The 21,043-nt window shown below is 33.7% G+C and overlaps 2 protein-coding genes across 2 annotated transcripts; one reads left to right on the top strand and one right to left on the bottom strand.

Annotated features, from left to right (window-relative positions):
• Nucleotides 1-7,025: 7,025 nt before the first annotated feature.
• Nucleotides 7,026-7,722, top strand: LOC108485931 (uncharacterized). Its single transcript, XM_017789772.2, has one exon. The coding sequence runs from the start codon at nt 7,104-7,106 to the stop codon at nt 7,566-7,568; it is 465 nt and encodes a 154-aa protein (XP_017645261.1). The 5' UTR covers nt 7,026-7,103; the 3' UTR covers nt 7,569-7,722.
• Nucleotides 7,723-7,960: 238 nt separating this feature from the next.
• Nucleotides 7,961-13,477, bottom strand: LOC108486431 (DEAD-box ATP-dependent RNA helicase 39-like). The gene is made up of 9 exons (XM_017790484.2): nt 12,772-13,477; nt 12,198-12,293; nt 11,795-11,983; nt 11,500-11,640; nt 10,883-11,023; nt 9,507-9,649; nt 9,273-9,402; nt 9,096-9,144; nt 7,961-8,514 (listed from the first exon to the last, which is right to left on the bottom strand). Exons 1-9 carry the CDS (start codon nt 13,297-13,299, stop codon nt 8,069-8,071), a joined length of 1,863 nt encoding a protein of 620 aa, XP_017645973.1. The 5' UTR covers nt 13,300-13,477; the 3' UTR covers nt 7,961-8,068.
• Between the last annotated feature and the right edge of the window lie 7,566 nt (nt 13,478-21,043).

Genomic DNA, 21,043 nt, shown 5'->3' with positions numbered 1-21,043 from the left:
CTAGACCCGTATCGGGTAGTCAGGGAGGAGAGGCTAGAGAAGCCTTCTTCCGAATGATGAACGAATGGTTCACGCATTATGTCCAGAAAAATTCGGCTGCTCAACAATCTCCACCCCACCTAATCCTCAACCGATCCCTGTAGCCCCTCAAGTTGTGGAATTTCAATGACTAAATAAGCCTCCAGTTGATAAGATCCATAAGTATGGGGCAGAGGTGTTCAGAGCTACTATTGATAACAATCTCGAGGGAGCTGAATTTTGGCTTGAAAACACTATTCGGTATGTGATGAGCAGTCGTGTACTCCAGCTAAGAGCTTAAAGTGTGCCATTTCATTATTGAGAGATACAGCATATCAATGGTGGGATACTTTGGTGTCTATAATATCGAGAGAGAGAGAGTCACCTAGGAATTCTTTCAAACTAAATTCCGGAAGAAATATATAAGCTAATGATTTCTTGATCAAAAGCACAAAGAGTTTTTAGAACTGAAACAGGGCCGCATGACTGTGACATAGCCCATGTGTTAATTAGTTCAATTAGTTGATGTTTAGCAAGTTGTCATTAGAAGGAATTGATGAATCAGGCTTGAAATTACAGAGATTATTAAATAGTGAACTTAGATTTTGTTAAGGACTAAGTTAGAAATTAAGTTAAGCTTGTTAGATAACTTTGTGACATTAGGGGCTAAATTTAATAAATTGAAAATTGACATGAAATAATGTTGTAGAAAGAATAAGGTCCCTAATGAGAGGATATGAAAAAATATAAGTATCCCGATTATAGAGACTAAAATGAATCAAATGCAAAATATGTTTGACTATGTATTTTAATGTTATTTGGTTGTGAACTGATATTGTTTTTATAATTGAATCATCGAATATAGCTAAAGACGATGTTGGGCCGTCTTAAGATAAAGGAAAAATGAGAGTAGTAGATGAGAAACAAAAACTCAGTTTGTACTTTTATGATTCGAGTTCAATATATATATATGCATATATGATTGTTGCATACTAGCTATCGAAGCAAGATTATTACTTGTCTCATGAATTGATTTGTATTTAAAGGTTTTGAATGCTGAAAATTGAATTAATTTGAGCATAGTAAAAACGAGCATGATATGAACTTGCTATATGATTCGTAATATGAAAAGATGATGAAAATGCTATGGAACTATGATATGTGAATATGTAAATGATGTGTAATTGGAACATTAGTTATCCTATTAACTGTCTTGGGCATATTGATATAGTTGGCATGTCATAGGATTAGATTGTGTACAGGTTATACTTCATTATATATCAATGAGCGTTGGGCGCATATTACTTCGAACGTTCCATTGAGTACCAAGCACACATTTTACTTTAGATATACCAATAAGTGTTGGGTGCAAATTATACTTCGAACATTCCAATTAGGAACTGCGTGCTATATTTGTGTGATGTTCGGATGATCCGTGTACATGTCCCCAGTCCATGTTTAGTTAATAAAGGTTATAAAACATGAACTTGCTTAACGATGGTTGATATGAAATGTCATTTGAAAATGAAATGTTTTGCATGCATATGAAATGTGATAATTGAGAACATGTAAAAGATCATGCGAATTGGTTAAAAATGAGCCCCGGAGGCTAATTTGAATATGAATGAGCCAGTAGTGTAACACCCCATACCTAACCCGATTGTTGGGTCCAAGCTATAGGATGTCATATTCGTTGTCAGCAACTACGAAAATAATTCCAATTTATTCATTAATTAAAAGAAGTTTTAATAATTAATACATTAATATAACATGTTAAATTATCTTATCCAGTGCTGATACAAGTTTACAATAGCTCTTATGATAACTTGAGACCATTTGAAGACCTAACTACAAAGTTTCCAAAGTAGATCGTCTTGGCGTCGCGACCGTAAAGGTCTCAAGTTGTGACATCAACAACAAAAGCTTACATCGCGACCTTGATGAAGGAGTGTCATGACTTTCAAAATAGTAGGTTGACGTTGTGACTTTAAACAAGGGATGTTGCAATTTTGAAAATTGGTGTCACGACTTCCATGGGGTGGTATTGCGACTTTGAAAACATAATCCTTCAACTCATACATCCTTGATTTTAACTTGTCAAATTTCAAAATACAATTTGACTTGAGTCCTCTAAAGACAATCAACTCAATATATATATGCTCAATTACACATTCAAGCTATAAAGACTTCAATCATTATGAACCATTTCATTAACAACATCAAATGCTCAAAACATCAAGTTGACCATTACAACTAAAAATCGATTCAATCCTAGGTACATGCCATTTATTGAAATGTAAGGAATTATACAAACATTGTTGAGTCAAGAGCTACAGATTGGATGCTGAAATCACTTCTAGGACTTCGAGATCCACCTATACCTGCGCATGGAATAAATAATCCGTACACTAAGCAATAAAGTCTAATGGTACTTTCATGATTCAAGTCAATATAATAATAGCATTATAAAATGAACACAATTAGTTCAAGTTCAACATTTAGCCAATTCACATTCCATTAATGCCAAGAGTTTCCATTAACATATGGTACACGCATATAACAGTTTTGTATATAAATTCATTTAACATTTTCATTAAAACTTATTATATCATACCATTTAACAATAAGATACATATATCTTCATTTCATAACATACCAATTTCTCATTTCTTTAACTCATCTCATTCTCAAATCTATTGATTCGTTCAATTTCCATATCGGCCCTGCAGGCTCATATAAACTAGTTCGCATGGTCTTTCGCATGCTATCGTGAAATACATTTCACATATATGTACCTATGGTACCATTTCATAATATCATTTCAATTCAATAACATTTATCGGGTTCATACTTTATAACCCCTATTAATCAGAATCAGACTCGGGATGGATATACGAATCATCCAACCAACATAACAATTTGGCACCCAGTGCCTCATCAGAACGTCCAAAGCATAAGTTTGCGGCCATCGCTCCTCGGTACAACCGAAGTAACGTGTCCCAGCACTGATTGGAACATCCAAAGTAAGATGCGCCCAAAACTCATCAGCATATAATTGAATTCCAATTCACATATATCCAACTTTTCCCAAACAATTAATAGGGTACCAATAATCCAATTGCATGATATAATCCATTCACATATCATATATCATTTCATTCCATCAATTCAAATAATATGTCATTATCAATTTCATATTATGTGCATTTATGTTATGCAAATCTCATATCAATTCTCAACAAATTATCATTCTACACGAATCAATCCATACGAAAAACATAAGCTTACCTCGATAAATAATCATAAAATCAACATGTATATGAATATAAATTTAATGATCTTGAATCATAAAAGTACAAACCGAAATTGTCATTACTCATCAACAACTCTTGCCTTTTCCTTCTCTCCCGACGACCCGATGTCATCTTTAGCTACATTTGATAATTCAATAATAAAGATAATATCAGTTTATACTCAATTTACATCTAAATACATAGCCACTCATATTTTTCATTTTACTCAATTTAGTCCATATACTCAAGATATGTCTATCTTTCAATATCTAGCACCGAATTAAAATCCAATTTCACATTATTTCATTAGGAACCCTATACTTCCTATTCATAGAATAAACTCATTATAGTTTTCAATATATTCAATTTAGTCCCTAATGTTTCAAAGTTATCTAACAAGCTTAATTAGCATTACAATTTAATCCTTATCATTATCTAAGCTTATTAACTACCAAATTCAGGTCTAATTCATTAATTTCTCCATAATGACAACTCGCTAAAAACTTAACAATTGATCAAATTAATACCTGGGTTAGCTAAGTTAAGCTTCCATGATTTTCAAATTCAATAAAAATCAAAGAAAAAGAGCTTAAGGACTTGCTTGAAAGAGTGGCCAAATGTTTAACTAGGTTGAAGGTTTTCTTTCTTTTTTTCTCTAATGGTGGATGATGATGGCTTGGAGAAGATGATGATTTGGTTTCATCTTTCCACTATCGAGTTATATTTATAGTTAGATTAAGAAAGGATTAAGATAATCATGTTTATATTTCAATTAACCTTAATTATTTAATATAATTATATTAACTTAATGACTATCATCATCACCATCCAATATCTACTATTTAAAATTGGTTGATTAACCATTTTGGTCTTTGGATAATTGCTATCTACATCCCCCAAGCATTTTCTTAGTTAAAACTCCATAGCGATTAGACTTTTACAATTTAGTCCCTAAGTTTTAATTAACTAATTTCTCAATTAGATTACTTAATATATCTTCAATATATTTTCATACTATCTTCATTAATCCCTATATTTCATCCTTACGAACTCTGTTTATAAAAATGGAGTTTTGAAACTGTGTTTTTTGACACCAGTGAAAATCAAGTCATTATAAGTACACTTGAGAAAGAATGAAATAGTAAAATGAACAATTAATTTGATATTAAATGAAAGTGAATTAGAATAGTTAATTGAAATCATGGTTTTATATGTTCTCATGGATTACCAAATGAGATTGAGCACTAAATTGGTATATATATACATGAATGAATTGAATTGGTTGAAAATAGATCATGTATTGATTATATTCATATGTGTTAATGTTATTGGTTTATTGTCTTGAATCCTAGAAAGTACCACTGAGCTTTATCAATCAATGTACAACTTGAATATTTCATGCAACATTTATCATACCAAGCTCGTGTAACTTAAAGTAATCACACTTAATAGAATCAAATATGACACAAAATCATACCCTAGTAAAACAAACTCGGATACATTGGTGAACTACACCACACTAGGTAGCTTATAAGAGCTTAAACTACATCACACTAGAGCACTGAAGTGCAAAGCCCGTAGGCATCAAGTGCATATCCATATGCAAATGCATCCCTCCACCACACCAGGGTCTCCGTAAAGACATAATACTTTATGATCTGCAATAGTGTTGGAAAAAATCGGATTTAAAAATGGATTTCTTGCACAACGAAAAATAAAAAATTTTAAAAATTGAGCCGTTTGTAATATTTATAGAAATAAACCCTTTACCAAATTTGCACCTTTGTTTTCAATTAGACGGATACTTGTCGTTCTTGGCTTTCAACCAAATGACCTTCTCCGCTATTCTCGTACTACGAACTACTTCAAGTTTGGGCTCGAATGATTCAAGTCAAACAAAGAACCAGAAATAATTTTATTTACTTTCAGTGTGAAAGCAAAATTCTCTCTCAATAGAAACTAGTAAAATTGTTATTCTGGAAAATAGAATTTTGTACTTAGAGAATAAAACTCTCACTATTTTTGGGTAGAATAACAATATCTCAAAAGTTTTTTATTTAGCCCTACCAGTGTCATCTATTTACAGGAAAAATTCTATTTCAAATAGAAAAATGAAATCCTAGTCTAGCTAGAAGTATGGGGGTGGCAACCCTAGTTAAATACCTGCCTCCTACTATCATCTTCTTCAAATCATTCTTATGATAGAACTGGATGAGATAAAGACCAACCTCATCAAAAGGTTAAATACATCCCCCACACTTTGGTCTTTATAATTGTTCTCTGCCTTCATTTCCTCAAGCTCCTCTTTCTCCTTCTCTTGAACGAACAACCTTTGGAACTCGGTTTCCATAGCTACACAACAACATCTCAACCAATCAACAAGCAATGATCAAAATGAACACCCTTGACAAGCAAGACAAAAGCATGCACACAGCAAAAAAATCTTATGCACTCCTTCAAGCATAAAGAAGAGGCAAGACTTTGATTTTTCCTTAATTCATATTTTTATACCAGTTTGTGGCTTGTATTAAACTCTTAAACTTCACTAGATTACAGTTAGATCTTGAACTTTATTTATTTTTATTTTTTAGTTTCTTTATTTTTCTACATTAGTCTCAAAATTTGGCACTTTTTTCAATTTAATGTCTAAACTTAATTTTGTTAAAGTATGATGATGTGACATGATTATAGCACATCATCACTTGAAAATTTTAAAAATTATAAAATATAAAAATACAAAATACATAAGTATTTTAAAATTTTCAAATAATGAAATGACATAATAACATAGTATCATATCATCACATCTAAACAAAAACCAAATTCAAAGATTAAATTAGAGAAAACTACCTCAAACTAATATGGACAAAAATTTTAAATATAAAAAATACTAAATTTACGGATAAAACAGTGCATTAAACCTTTTGGAAAAGAAAAGGAAAAGGAAAGCGCAGTTACATTTTGCAACTGACGTAAATAATGAAGAAAATTGCATTAGTTATCTTATACTTTTATAGTAGTACAGTTTACTTAATCCATAAGAGATATGTGATCCTTGTACTAACGAGCAACCTACCACCTTGTAGGGTTGTAGTCCTCCATTTTTAGACATTTTCAAGTTAGGTTATTCGCCTTAATAGAAATTTAAAAGAATTTGAACACAAATGTTAGATTTCAAAAGTAGATTTAAATAAAAAAAAATTAAATCCATTTAAATTATGAGCTAAACTTAGACTCGAGCATTTAATATTCGACTTTGGTCCAACCCGATTCATTTTTAAGTTTGTAATACAAGATAATGCTACTTTAGTATATAATGTAACATAACAAGTAAAATTAAATCTATAATGATATATAAATAGTATAATATAAACATACTAAAAAATATTAAGTTAATTAAAAAAATTTAACAAATGAAAAATATAAATTTATTAAATATTTAATATAAAAATTTTAAAATATAAATGTGCTTGAAATCAATGCGAGCTAAATATTTACAAATAAAAGCTTAAATCCAAATTTGATTCAACTCAACCAATAAATATCTCTACAATTTCAACTATTAGAATTATAAATCAAATAGATTCAATTTCAACTATTAGAATTATAAATCAAATAGATTGAGTTGAAGCAAACAAAATGCATGCAAAAATCAACTTTTGCGTGCGGCTGAAAAATATAAAGAAAAGGTCGATCTTAACCTAAACCACCAAAAAACAGAGAATATTAGTTATGTCTAAAATCTAACAAATCCTTCAATTTCAACAACCCCATTCATTTAGGCACACAAAAATGACCGTATATATAAAGTTGTTCACCATTTTCCCAGAAATGTCTCTCAGGTCTCCCATGGCTCGCCAACTTTACTCAACATCACCAAGTTCAACACCACTCAACGCCTCTCAAGCAGGCCTGGCTGCAGTTACCCTTCTTCTATGCGCTTTTGCATTAATCAAGTGTGCTTCCCACACGCGCAAACTGCGCCGTCAATGGAGAGCCTGCTATGAATTTTTCGACGAGGATTATATCGATCCTGTCATAGAAATACAGCATGAAGCTACAAATGCCGAAATCAGTGACTACCAAGCAGACGATGTTGCGGACACAAGCATGTTCAGCCGTGAACAACCAGTTTGGCAGAAGAACATTCTCATGGGAGAGAAGTGTCAGCTACCTGATTTTTCTGGGGTCATAATATATGATTCTGAAGGCAATGTTGTTACCTCTTCCAAAAGTCGTCTACTCACATGGAAGTAAACGAGTTTGACGTCCATTACCACAATTTATGTATCCTTGTTTGTGTTGTGCTTTGTGTAATATTTTAATTACATTTTCCATGCCACATACTCCCAGCCTGTCAACATAATTGATAGAAAATGTTCAAAATATCAGAATATCCTTTAAAAACAAACCTCCTCCTGGTATATTTATAACCCTAAGCACTACTGAATTCTATGCGTTGCATTAACAGTCGTAATGGAACAAAATCAATACCCATCCATACAGGAGGGGGGAACCCTTGAATCTCTATCCCCAATCCATGTATGAATTTTCTGCACAACAGGCTAATATAAACTCCCACTAAGACATCCTCAGCTAACCTTTAAGGGTGCAAAGTGGAAAAACAAATATAGATGTGTTGCAATCAATTCTAAGTGCTAAGATAAAAGAGATGAATTTAACATGATTTTTTTTTTTCAATTATTGATTGATTACATGTTAAAAGCCATTTTCAGAATTCCAAACTTTGACCACAATCAACTTGGTGTAAACGATTCTCTCTTGCTCGAGGAAGCTTGTCCCCTAAATCCAACAACCTTCAGTTTCTTGCCCTCAGAACTCCCACCAATTGACCTGTTTTTCTTTCCCACTGCAGATGTTTTTGCAGTCTTCAAACTTTTTGAGACCTTAACTATTTTCTTTGAAGGTTTGGCTGGAGCAGTAGATTTTACCGACTTTGCAATTGTGGGTTTTTTCCCTGATGTGAGCACAGATGCAGACACAGCTTTGGTCTTGTTTTTCTGATTTGATGCCTTAAACAGTTTAACATTCTTCCCCTTCTGCTCGGTAATCCGAGTCCTTGCAGTATCCCTTCGGACATTATCAACTGTAAGAGATTCCAAACTCTCATTCTTTCTTATTGCCTCCTCTATCCTTTCTGCCAACAATAAGTCCTTTTTAGCCACCAAACTTGTTACTTTCCCTGAAAACAAAATATTTTGTGATTTAATTTTGCTGAAAGAAATGACCTTTGCCTCTAAGTCAAGACAAGAAGATATGGCATTAGAGGCAAAAATGTCATGGTATCCGCTTAAAGAAGATACAGAATTAGATATTACTATGTCCAAAGATTTTCATAATGAGTGACCAAAGGGGCGCTTTTTAAGGATGCTATATATAGTAATATCTCACACAGTGCATTGGAAATGTAGAATAAAATTGTCAATTATTGCATCTAATACAATGTTATCACTATAAACAGTAAAGCAGTAACCTAAAAGAGTGCCCTAAGGACACTTGTTAGCAAAGCTCTCATGGAAAGAAGGCTCAATGGACAAATTGTTCTCCAAAAGGGAAGTATAAACAGTTTATTGATAATAATACTATGGTTGTTTGGGAATATGATCAATCAAAATTTTCTTAGGCAAATTTCCATACAGTACACTTTACCTTGCTGTTGAAAGAAGAAATATTAAGATTGGTGAAGTTGATAAAGCATGTTTACTTAAGTAAATAGAAATAAAACAAGCTAATATGCACAGACTTGAAATGAAATGGTCAGACCTTTGGCACCCATTCGTGCAGTTCTTCCAGTGCGATGAAGGTAGTCGATCTAAAAGGCCAAACAGAAGTGAGAAAAAATAGAACCATAAAGAAAGGGGGCACAAAAGCAAAGGAGTTCAGGTTTGAGAGAAGGGCAAGCTAAGACCCAAACAAGTTGATCAAAGAAATGTTGCTTACAGAGTTTAAAGGGAAATCAAACATGATAACATGATTAACATCCAAGTCCAGCCCTCTAGCAGCCAAGTCCGTGCAAACCAATGTGGGACAGTCTCCATCATCACTCTTGAACTTGTTCAGGTTTTCAACCCTGTTTTCAGAAAAAAAAAATCTGAGTATTTACTTTGGGCGAACATACATCCGGAGCATCATATCCAGCATCAGATATACCATGTACATCTTGTAATATCTCACCTTTGTTCTGCAGGCACCTCGCCATGGTAATTTACAGTAGAGATCTGATTTTCACCAAGAAAATGATCAACAGCACGGCTAGAATTTAATGTATTACAAAACACCATTACTCTGTTCCCCTTAGCTAAACTTGGCTCAAGAACCTGTCATGACATCACAACCGGAGCTACATAAGTTACTGTACTTAGCCAGATAATACAGAACTAGATCAATTTCACTGTTATGTTAATGTCATATTTCGTTTCACTAGAAAATTAATGTTTGCTGAAGAAAATACTTCACTAATTTTGTCAAAATGCTAATCAAACGATTTTTCGGAGAACATGCACATGACAACATCACTACCAAGATCCTGTCAAACGTGTAAAAGAAGGTAGGCAGGTTGTATATACCAGGATTTTAGCCACCACAATAATGTATAGGTTGGCTGAAGATTTTGAAGGCAAATAAAAGGCAGACAGATTGAGTTATGAAGCAGCTTCAGGCTGACAGATATAGAAATTCTTAGGATATTATCAATATATGTCTGGCAAATACTCTGCAATAGCATTTCCATCTTCTACCCATTGCTTGCTTAAACTGTTGAAAGAACATCTATATTCGGGAAGATTATACTTTGCCCTTCTATGATGCAGATCCTTCTTTTTAAAGCATCAGAATCAAATTAAAACAAAAAGCAAAGAGGTCCACAGGTTCAAGCCAAATGTAAGGCCACTATAAAGTATAAACCTAAGCAATTTAGGATAGTATGACTAGTTAACATCACATGTAGGCCAACAAGAAGTAAGACAGGAAGAAAAAGAAAGGTGCAACAAACAATCGGCTTCTGCTATCATATTAAAGCATGGGTGTCCAATATAAAACCAAATGGAATAATTGAGGAGATCCAATATAAATCAAAGACCACAGCGAACTACAAACGTAACTAATATGGCATATAATGCCGCTTAACACTCATAAAAGGATTTTAATATGGTCGTTAACCTAGATGAGTCCCTGATTTCAAAACTACATTAACTAAGATAATTTTAAAATAATTATGTTGAAACAAATGGTAAAATAATTGTAAAAGAGAATCATGATCAAAATACAGACTTGGAACAACTCTATATTTTCGAGGGATCAGTTATAAATGATTAGTTGAATTCTACCAGATGCACCATATTACCTACAAGATGCCCTCTTTGCAAAAATTTCATGTGTATCTATTAACCATTAACTAAAGGTTTTTGAACAGCACAATAATATGGTCCTCTTATCTTGAATAATACTGTAATGTTTTCTTCTTGAGATATTCTGCATGAAATTTTAAAATTTCTAACTGACCACTATTAATGACAAAGTAAAAGTTGATAGAAAAAACCATAGGATTAGACCTGCAGTAATGCTTCCAGCTTGTTTTCAGAACCCGAAAGTTTGATGAAATCATGACGAGCAGATGCTATTTTCTTGTGCAGTGTTGATGTTCGTAGATGTTCTATTCCTTGAAATTCCTCATCAATCAGTTTCTGCACAGCCTGAAAGTCTCACGGATATTAAAATTTAAATTCTCATTAAATCAAACAAATAAGTAAAAACTTACTATAAACCTAAATATTTAAGAAGTAACCATGCACCTAAAATTTCTCTCAAGTGTTTATGAAAAAACATAAAAATGAGAAGTATGCCCTTAAAATTCTCCCTCTTTAAACCCACCTAAAATATAATCAAGTCAAAGTTTTCCAGTATAGATCTTTGGAAATGTTCTAACTAAATAATTGGCCTTCAATATGCGCCGGCATTAAATCCTTAAAAAAGTTGCCCAATATCAGAAGCATCATTGTAGATTTACCTCTAAATTCTAATTCCCTGAACAATTAATAATAACAATAATCACGTTTATAATATAGTTAACTACGTAATAAAGAAGGAATTTCTTCAGTGTTCAACATCCCAATATCAAGAACAGTGCGTAACATGAATGCCGACACAAGAGTAAGCTGAACCGGCAAACCTTTGTCATTGTAGCTGTCACTAAAATAGTTTGAAATCCTTGGCCACTGGGTTTTAGAGCACGATTTTTTAATGGACCAAGAAACTTGCGAATGTCAGGACCAAAGCCACGGTCAAACATAGTGTCAGCCTCATCCAAAACCTACAAAAAGATTAGAAACATTAATAAATCTATAGACTATTAGTTTCTTCATAAATTTTCAAACCATTGAAAAAATGTGTTTATTTATTTAGAAGGACACTGAACACAGCTCTATAAAATAAGTAAATTCAAATATATAAGTTAGCATCCTTACCAAGTATTTGATGTCACCATAAACCATGTTCCCGTCATCAATATGTTGAAGGACCCTACCAGGGGTCCCAACTACCATGTCAATTGGGTTATTCAAAGAGTCCTCTTGTGGTCTTAACCGGCCTCCCCCACTGACCATAGTAGACCTAAATCTTGCATGATGGCTAATAGACTTTGCCACACGAAAAACCTAAAAAGCCACTAACATTAATCTAGTAACAAAAAGAAAAGAAGTGAGCAGAGTGGGAGAGTAAGAGTCGAAAAGAGGATTCCTCTATTCTTTCTCTCACTCAAAACTGTGCAAGAGACTTTCATCTTGGATGCTCCCAAGTGATAAAAGTCAAAGTCTATAAATATAGAACAAATTCGGAGGTCCAAATCATAGCAGGGTGAGTAACCAAAACCTGCTCAGACAGCTCTCTTGTGGGGCATAGAACAACGGCTCGTGGACGCCTGGGCTTTGTTAGCATGCCTAATATTGCCTCATCCCGCCTCAGCAACTGCAAGACAAACACACAAAAGCAAATTGCCTTTAAATTCTAAAAACTTCCGCTACCAACACAGTTCACGTGAAATCGGTTACTTCTTGAGCCAATAGAAGAAAGAAGCGAAAGCTCAGAAATCGAAATCAAAATTCTAATGCTGTGGAATGCGAATGCAAATTCATATGAGAATGCTAAGAAACCAAAATCACAGTTCCAATGCAAATTAATACTCAGTACCCCAAGGCCCAAGCTCAATAAAGGTGCAAAAAGCAACACCTCAAAATTTCTAATTCATCAACAAGGCATGATGAGATAAACACCCAAAGCCTAGTCGAATCACCCAGACACCGTAATCACTAAATACAAGAATTAAAGAAGAGAAATGAATGAAAAGAGGACACTTAAGCAGAAAATGGAAAACGATACAAGGAAGCACAAAAACCGCTTCAAAACAATCCACAATTAATTCTGAAAATAAAGAGAAAAAGGAGACCTGAACAAGTGGCAACATGTATGCAAGAGTCTTGCCAGAGCCAGTATGAGAACCCAAAACCACACTTTTCTCTTCCAATACAAAAGGAATCCCGATACACTGAATCTCAGTAGGAACTTCAATCCCCATCTCTCTAACAGCACCCATCACTTCTTCACTCAAACCCAACTCCTCAAAACTATCGGCCATAATTTTCTTCTTCTTCTTCCCTTTCCCCTTATCATAAGCCTCGGTCTCTTGACCCAAAACAGGCAGGTTTTGTGGAGGCTTAGAGGGTGATGAGGATGGGAGTTTCGTAGAATGTCTAAGATGTCTGGTTCTAAGCCTTTCAAGTAGCATGGAGTGTTTCAAGTCGTCAGGATCAACGGTGGTGGGGATTGGGGATGGGGCATTGCAGAAAGCCTTAAACCCTCGAAAAACCCTAGAGGGTTTGAGAAAAGGGTAGTAAGAGAAATGTTTGGGAGAGGAAAGAAGAGAGACAGAAAGCAGAGTTCTTGAAGTAGCAGCCATCATAGCTTTCTGCATCATGTTGTCTGTGAGGACAGATATAGCTTTTGGTTCTGTTTTCGCTGCTGCTACTTTGTATTTGTTTGCAGCATTAGCTAAGCTTTCAAGGCACTAGGGAGGTGAGGTCCCAACATCATCCTTTTTCTCATCGGACTTTGGGAGTAGGCAACAAACAAATTTAGGGATATTTTTGCTCACAAATCCCATTTTATTTATTTTATCCTTTTAATCTTTATTTTATTTTATTTTAAAAAATTTTAGCTGGTTTCAAATTTTTATATTACATTTTTATTATATAAACTTTTTCAATATTAAATCAAATATACATTATAAAATTAAAATTAAAAATAAAAAATTTAAAATAGAAATCTTATCACACATATGGATGGAAACTATGTATTTAGAATATAGAAGTCTATCTAAAAATGATATTCAATGGATAATGAAACATATGGTTTATAACTAATTAATAATAGCACATGAAATATTTACGATATTAAAATAAAAATAATAGATAAAATGCATTAGATTAAGAATACCAAATCCACTATAATTATTTATGTTAACATCAATCTTTAGTTGGTGTAAAGTTAATTTGTGATATCAACTCAATCAATAACTTTATCAATATACACAATTGAAGAAGATAATAAAATATGCACAATAAAATTAAAATGTTTATTATAAAACAAATAAAATAATGTTTTGGTTAGGTGATAAGATTAAGGTTTTATCAACTCAACTGATATGGGTTCAAACTCCTTACATGTTATTTTTTTATTGGCTTATTTTTTAAAAAAAAATAACTAAAGTATCCTCTAACTTATTTTAAATATGGAAGAAAATTTCTGTACGTTCCATCTAAGGTGACTTAGGGTGCATCATAGCACCACTCTATCTAAGTCTATAGTTCTAACCCATTTGACCTTGGCTCACTAATAACAGCCCGACACATGGCACATTAGGACAGGAGACAACATCGATATGAGGCCCAAGGTCTAAAAACAAAACCAAGCATCCTATAATCCTCCCTGCTTATCTCCAGCATCCACATCTCCTCCTCTCTTTCTACTCTGACCATTTTATTTGGTGGCTTAAAGTGACAAGGTGAATCATCCATCTCCACTATATTGATCCTTGTACCATCATATATATTATAACATATTATAATTAAAATATATGATTTTTTTTAAATAATGTTAATAAATATATCATCTAAAATTTATTCCAATCAACTTTAAAATTTTAATGAGAAATTCGATTTGTCACACTTAAATCTCATTTAAGAAAAGAATTATCTTTCTTAAACACTCGTCACCTCTAACAAGAATCGAGGACGTGAAAGAGTTAATAGCTTTCATGTAATTATTGAAGCTTTGTTTTAGTAGTTTGTCAAGGCAAATGGTTATTGGATTATCATTGTCAACAAAGTGAGGACAAATCCAAACTTATACATAGTTTAGCTTAGTGTTGATTATGCAGTTGTTATACATAACTCATATTGTGAAGGATGAGCAAGTCTATGCTGGATTAATCTTTTAAGCCTACCCATGAAGAACACAAGCTTTTACAATGGGCTGCCCCTAAACTACAATGTTTTACCAACTTTAAAACTCTCAAATCTTTTTCTCATATTTGTATCCACTATAAATTAATATTAGATAATAAATATGATAAGCAAATTTGCAATATCTATGTAAGAACTTCGGTTTGCTATAATACAATTTAATGTTAAGACAAATTTTTAAATAGGTGGTATTCAAAGAGATGTTTAGACACATGTTCGAACAGAAAGCATATAGTAAGTAAATAAGAAAACAAGATAAATAAACATAAGAGATTTGTTAACCCAGTTCGGAACCAACCTACTTTGTGGAACCTCACTCAATAATTGACTCATATCTAATAATCATCCAGATCATCTATTGACTGAAGCTCAATCTACATTTACACAAAAAAGTAAGTGCAACCCCAATAGCTAGTCACAACCATTCACCCAAAATCTCACTTTTAAAGGTTCAATCTCTCACACAAAATAAAGAGCCTAATAATAGAGTGTAAAAATACAAAGGAAAATAAAAAAGATAACTTTCGCAAATCAACACAACACTCTCTTGATTTATGCACCTCCACCACGTGTGTTGAAATAATCTAAACATTTTTTTAGAATCAAATTGCTTAGGTAAAGTGGTGCCTAAAGTAGTGGGCACTCTCTTAACCACCAAATCTTAAAACAGAAAATGCACAGAACATAAGGAAGTTGTTTACGCAATTTAGTTTCCCTATATCTGTGGAGCCTAGCTGTAACACCCCTAACTGGCCTCCGTTGTTGGATTAGGGTCACGGGCATTACGAACCAATTAGAACATTTAATTACAACATAATCAAAGGTGCAAGCTAACTATTAACATTCATATTATACAAAGAGCAGAAATCTAATACTTTCATATTATTTTTATCTTATACAAAAAATGATGAGATATGTTATGCAATGCTAAACTTGGTCTTCCACTATTTACACTCTTATCACTATTTATCCCCTCTTAAAGCTAGAAGTTGGATACATAACAAGACTATTCTAATTATTAGCATCAAAGTATTGGATTATACTCTGGCTATCTACATCCGATGATATTAGTATAATGACCTGCTTCACCTAGTTAAGGTTTGCTACTTTATTTAAAATTAGTGTAAAATACTCTAGTCCTTAATACGAGTTTACAGGACCCTAAAAATTAATCAAAAATAAATAGGGACTAATTTGAAACAATTTAAAAGAGTTTGAGGAATTTTTTCAAAAATTTTAGAAATAGGGGTCACACGGTCGTATGGCCAGGCCGTGTTATATGCCCCAAGTTGTGTGGTTTTCAAAGTTGGGACACACGGTCGTGTCCCAACCCATGTCTCTTGTAACACCCCTTCCCGCATCCGAAGCCGAAACAGGGTTCGATGCATTACCGAATTTACAACATAACATTTAAACACTTTTCAATTAGTAAACTTGCATACAATTTAAAACTTTTAACATTCAATCACAATATCCCTTATAAGGCTCTAAGAGACCTTAAAACGTGCTTAGAAAAGGTTCGAAACTAAACCGATAACTCAGAAATTATCACGGAAACTTAGAAAAGTTTCATCACTGTAGGGGTCATACGCCTGTGTGCCCCAGCCGTGTCACTTGCACGGCCAAGAGACACGTCTGTGTCTCAAGCCGTGTGGGCATAGGGCATACCTACTGACTTCCATCACACAGCCGAAACACATGCCCGTGAGTCCAGCCCGTGTGCTCAGCCGTGCCAAAACTAGCTTGCATTCTGTTTGTGACGTTAGTAACCAAATTAGGGTCACACAGCTAAGGCACACGCCCGTGTCTTCAGCCCGTATGGCGAATTAAATTCTAAAATTAATGTACAGACTTCATACGGCCAGGGCACATGCCTATGTCCCTGAGCCGTGTCTCTCACACGGCCAAGACACATGGCTGTGTCTTAGCCCTTGTGGCCGATTCAAACCTAAAATACAAGATGCAAGAGACACACGACCGGATCACACGCCGAAGGGTCAGGCCATGTGTTACACACGGCCTAGACACAATCCCGTGTGTCTACTCGTGTGAACAATTTAAGGTTATTTTCCAAGCCAACTTGTCACCCTCAATTCATACAAACAAGCACACAACCACTAGACATTAACATGACATAATTCAAAGCATTCAATAGGCTATCAAACAACCTCATTCAAGACTAACTATGCAAATTTTAACATCTTCAAAAGCATGCTTAATGATATACCAATTCAAGTTCTAACCACATACTAAAATATGCCACCACAAGGCATTATATATACATCACATAACATGAGCCAAAACCATAATTTAAGCCAATCAAAATGGTCATAAACACACTTCATTTACAAAACAAAATACACCATTATGACACTAGCCTATACATGCCATATACCATATATACATAACTTCAAAAGTACCAAAATATTTTATTGATAGTGTGATAACGCTTCCAGACGATCCTCGAATCTGAGTTAGCTTTGATAATCTATAAAACAGTGGAAAATAAACACAGTAAGCTTTAAAAGTTTAGTAAGTCATATACAAGTAAATTATCTCATGCATCAATATCATTACTAACAATTTAGCAAGTTAAGAACAAGCATATATAATGTACATTCAAATTCCTAAACATTTCTCATTAGCATAATGGAATTCATCAATTACTTCTCTTTCAAGACTCGCGTGAGTTTTGCACGTACCTGTGTCACTTAATTCACTTACACTTTCTTACTTGACTTAACTTTGCTCGTTGAACTATTCGGAATCGTGAAGGATACTCGGTAATCACTTATAGCTCGTACAATGCCATATCCTTGATACAGTCTTACATGTTATCACTTATCAATGTCATTGTCTCACAGGTTCTTACACGAAATCGATTAACGATGCCGATGTCCCACACATGGTCTTACACGTAATGGCAATACAATGCCACTGTCCCATACAGGGTCTTACATGTAATCACATCTCGGTAACCTAATGTCATGACATTTGTATCCTAGACTATTCCTAAGGTTCTTACGGGGCTTTCGGACGTCGTAACTTTGTCGACTCTTGCTCATATTCGATCATTCAACTTTCATGGAAATTTAATGACAATATAGCATAAATATTTCAATGTAATGAAATTTATTTTCATATGAACTTACCTCGTACGGAATGAACAGAAACGAAAGGCTATTCAACTATTTTCGATTTCCCCCGATCTAATTCTATTTTCTTTGGTTCTTGATCTAATTACAATCAAAATTAACTTGTTTAATCAATTATTCAATAAAATTCACTCAAGAACACATAAATGGGCATTTTTCACTTTAGCCCCTAAAGTTTCACATTTATTACAATTTAGTCCTTATTTCATCAAAACACAAAATTACACAATTTCATTCTAATTTCATGCTAGCTGAATTTTCCTTAGCACCCTAGCAGCCCAAAACATTCATTTATTTCACATTTCAACCACACATTTTTAATATTTCTCAATTTAATCCCTTATAGGTATTTTTACCAAAAATCACTTAACAAAACTTGTATATTAAACATTAAGCTCTCATTTTTCATCATCAACATTCAAGAACTCAAAAACTTATCAATGACATTTCACAAAATCATGAACACATTCAAAAATCAAGACATGGGCTAGCTAGTACTCAAAGCAACAATTTCAAAAACATAAAAATCATCAAAAATCGATCAAAAATCACATACCAATTAATCTCTCAAAGTGCCGAACCCTAATTTTCTTCCAAAGCTTTTATTTCTTCTTCCAAATTAGACTATATGCATGTAAATTGAGATAAAATGGCTTTTATTTTATTTATTTTTAACTTAATTCACCAATTACCAAAATGCCCTTTTGTTATAAATACTAAAATTCACCTAACCATGACTAAGATTGTTCCACTCATGCAACCAATGGTCTAATTGACATGCAAGGACCTTTACTTTAATACACCATAGCAATTAAGCACTTTAACAAATAGAATGCTACTTTTGCACTTTACGCGATTAGGTCCTTTTTCGTAAATACGCATTCAAACGCTAAAATTATTTCACGAAACTCACACATAGCAATTAACATGCTGTAACACCAAAAATAATATCAAAATAATTTTACGATTTTAGATTTTTGGTTCCGAAACCACTATTCCGACTAGGGTCTAAACCGGGCTGTTACATCTCTACCCGTGTAACTCACTGACTTGGGTCACACGACCGTGTCGCAGGTCGTGTGCTAGACTGTGTGAACCTACACTAAAATTCACAAGACACACGGTCGTGTGACCAAGCTATATGTACTTAAATGTACCTTAAAACTCAAATCATGCTTACATGGACACTGAGCAACCCAATTACAAGCCATTTAACCTATTCAGAACACAATTAAACATGCTTAAAACATACCAAAACATCCATATAAAATGTCTAACCAATGTACCTTCATTGGTACCACATTTTATATTTTCAAACATACCAATAAGGCATCAACCATCCAAACATTCATTCATACCAAATGACCATAATTGAACTAATGTTTTAGCTATTTAGGCTACCAAGCTTAAAAATAAAACACATGCAAAACATTAAGCTTGACTAACATACCAAAAATAGATTAAGCCTCAACTTTGTAAACACATAAATACCATTACACATGGAAATTCGAAACTCATCACATTACATAACAACTATCATTCAAAAGACCTCCTAGGTACATGCCATTACAAACTAAAACATCACCACACTTAAGTATAGGATCGTTGATGGATGTTGAATTGGCAATAATCTGAAAAGTACTTAACTTGCGCACGGGAACCAAAACCGTACATTGAGTATAACTCAATGATATTTCTATAATCCAAAAATTTAAAACTTGATATAAATTATTAAAATGTAAAAATGCAAATAAGTAATGTTATGTACTATATATATATATCAAGTCAATAATGTTAGTTTATTCATTCCTTGTCCACATCTAATAGTTTTCACAAATTCTAGCACATGGTAATAGCATTTCATATGGCATTTGATAATTCAACTTGTGACAGCCCAAAATTGACCCTAGTCGGGATGTGGTTTCGGAACCACAAAACCGAGGTATAAAAATAATTTAAAATTTATTTTGATGCCTATGATATGTGTTAATTTGTGTGTGACATTTTTGATGTTTCGATTTAGTGTTATAAATGTGAATTTCACTAGAAAGGACCTAGTAGTGAACTTTGAAAGTATGATGGGGAAATGTGTGATGACTAGTTGCTCATGCATGCAAAAATAAGGATTTGCATGTCAAATTTCCCCCAACATGAAGTGGCGGCCATGGCAAGAGAGGATGGGCAAAACATGTCATGAAACATGTTTTGTTGGTGCATTAGGGAGAAATAATAAACAAAGGTGTATGGGTAAGAAAAGAATGAAAAAAATGTGTGTGAGTGTGGTATTCCCCCATTGCCGTGAGTTGTAGAGAAAGAAAGAAAAATTTTGTTCATCCTTTCTTTGAGCCAAAACTAAGGAAGAAGGAGGATTTTGCTCCATTTTTTTGTTTGGAAGAGATCTAGAAGGAGATTTTGGCTATACTTACATCAAGATTAAGGTATGTATGAGGTTGTGTCATGAGATTCATGCATGTTTTAGTTGCTAACTTGATGTTCATGTTAGCCATGGTTCAAATCCTTGTTATGCCATGGAAATGGTATTTGGCCAAGGTTGTTATTGTGTTGAAGCCATTGCATGCTAAATGTGAAGCTTGCTAATGATGCATGCAATGATGGATTGACTACTCTTGAAATTTCTTTGTAGCAATCTTGAGTAAGACATTGAATTCTTTGTTTAACCATGACCGAAGTTGAAAGAGTATGGTTGTGATGTATTCGCCATGGTGCATTCATGAGCATGATTTATGCTTGTTACTTGATTGGTAAAATTTGTGTTTGGATGGGTATGAACCCCTTGAGATTGACCTTGCACCTATATGTGTATACATGTTTGCACATGATGTATTGGCATGACATATATACTATTTCAAGGTATATATTTGCTTGTGATGATGTTTGGTTATGAAGTACATGAGAGATGTGTATTGAGCTACAATATGTAATGCGTTAGTTAGTAAAATGCATGCTGTTTTTGTGTGGTATTAAGTGCATAATTGGCCTCAACATGGACATGCATATTCGGCCACATGAGGGGAAATTGGTG

This window comes from Gossypium arboreum, chromosome 6 (genome assembly GCF_025698485.1).
Source record: "Gossypium arboreum isolate Shixiya-1 chromosome 6, ASM2569848v2, whole genome shotgun sequence".
Taxonomy (NCBI): Eukaryota; Viridiplantae; Streptophyta; class Magnoliopsida; order Malvales; family Malvaceae; genus Gossypium; species Gossypium arboreum.
This window is presented reverse-complemented; position numbering and strand designations above follow the sequence as displayed.

Coding starts and splice junctions, on each gene's coding strand:
- LOC108485931 (XM_017789772.2), top strand. CDS start 7,104: ATGACCGTATATATAAAGTTGTTCACCATTTTCCCAGAAATGTCTCTC.
- LOC108486431 (XM_017790484.2), bottom strand. CDS start 13,299: ATGATGCAGAAAGCTATGATGGCTGCTACTTCAAGAACTCTGCTTTCT. Junction 12,294..12,771: donor ACATGTTGCCACTTGTTCAG/GTCTCCTTTTTC, acceptor TTTGTCTTGCAG/TTGCTGAGGCGGGATGAGGC. Junction 9,145..9,272: donor TTGATTTCCCTTTAAACTCT/GTAAGCAACATT, acceptor TTGGCCTTTTAG/ATCGACTACCTTCATCGCAC.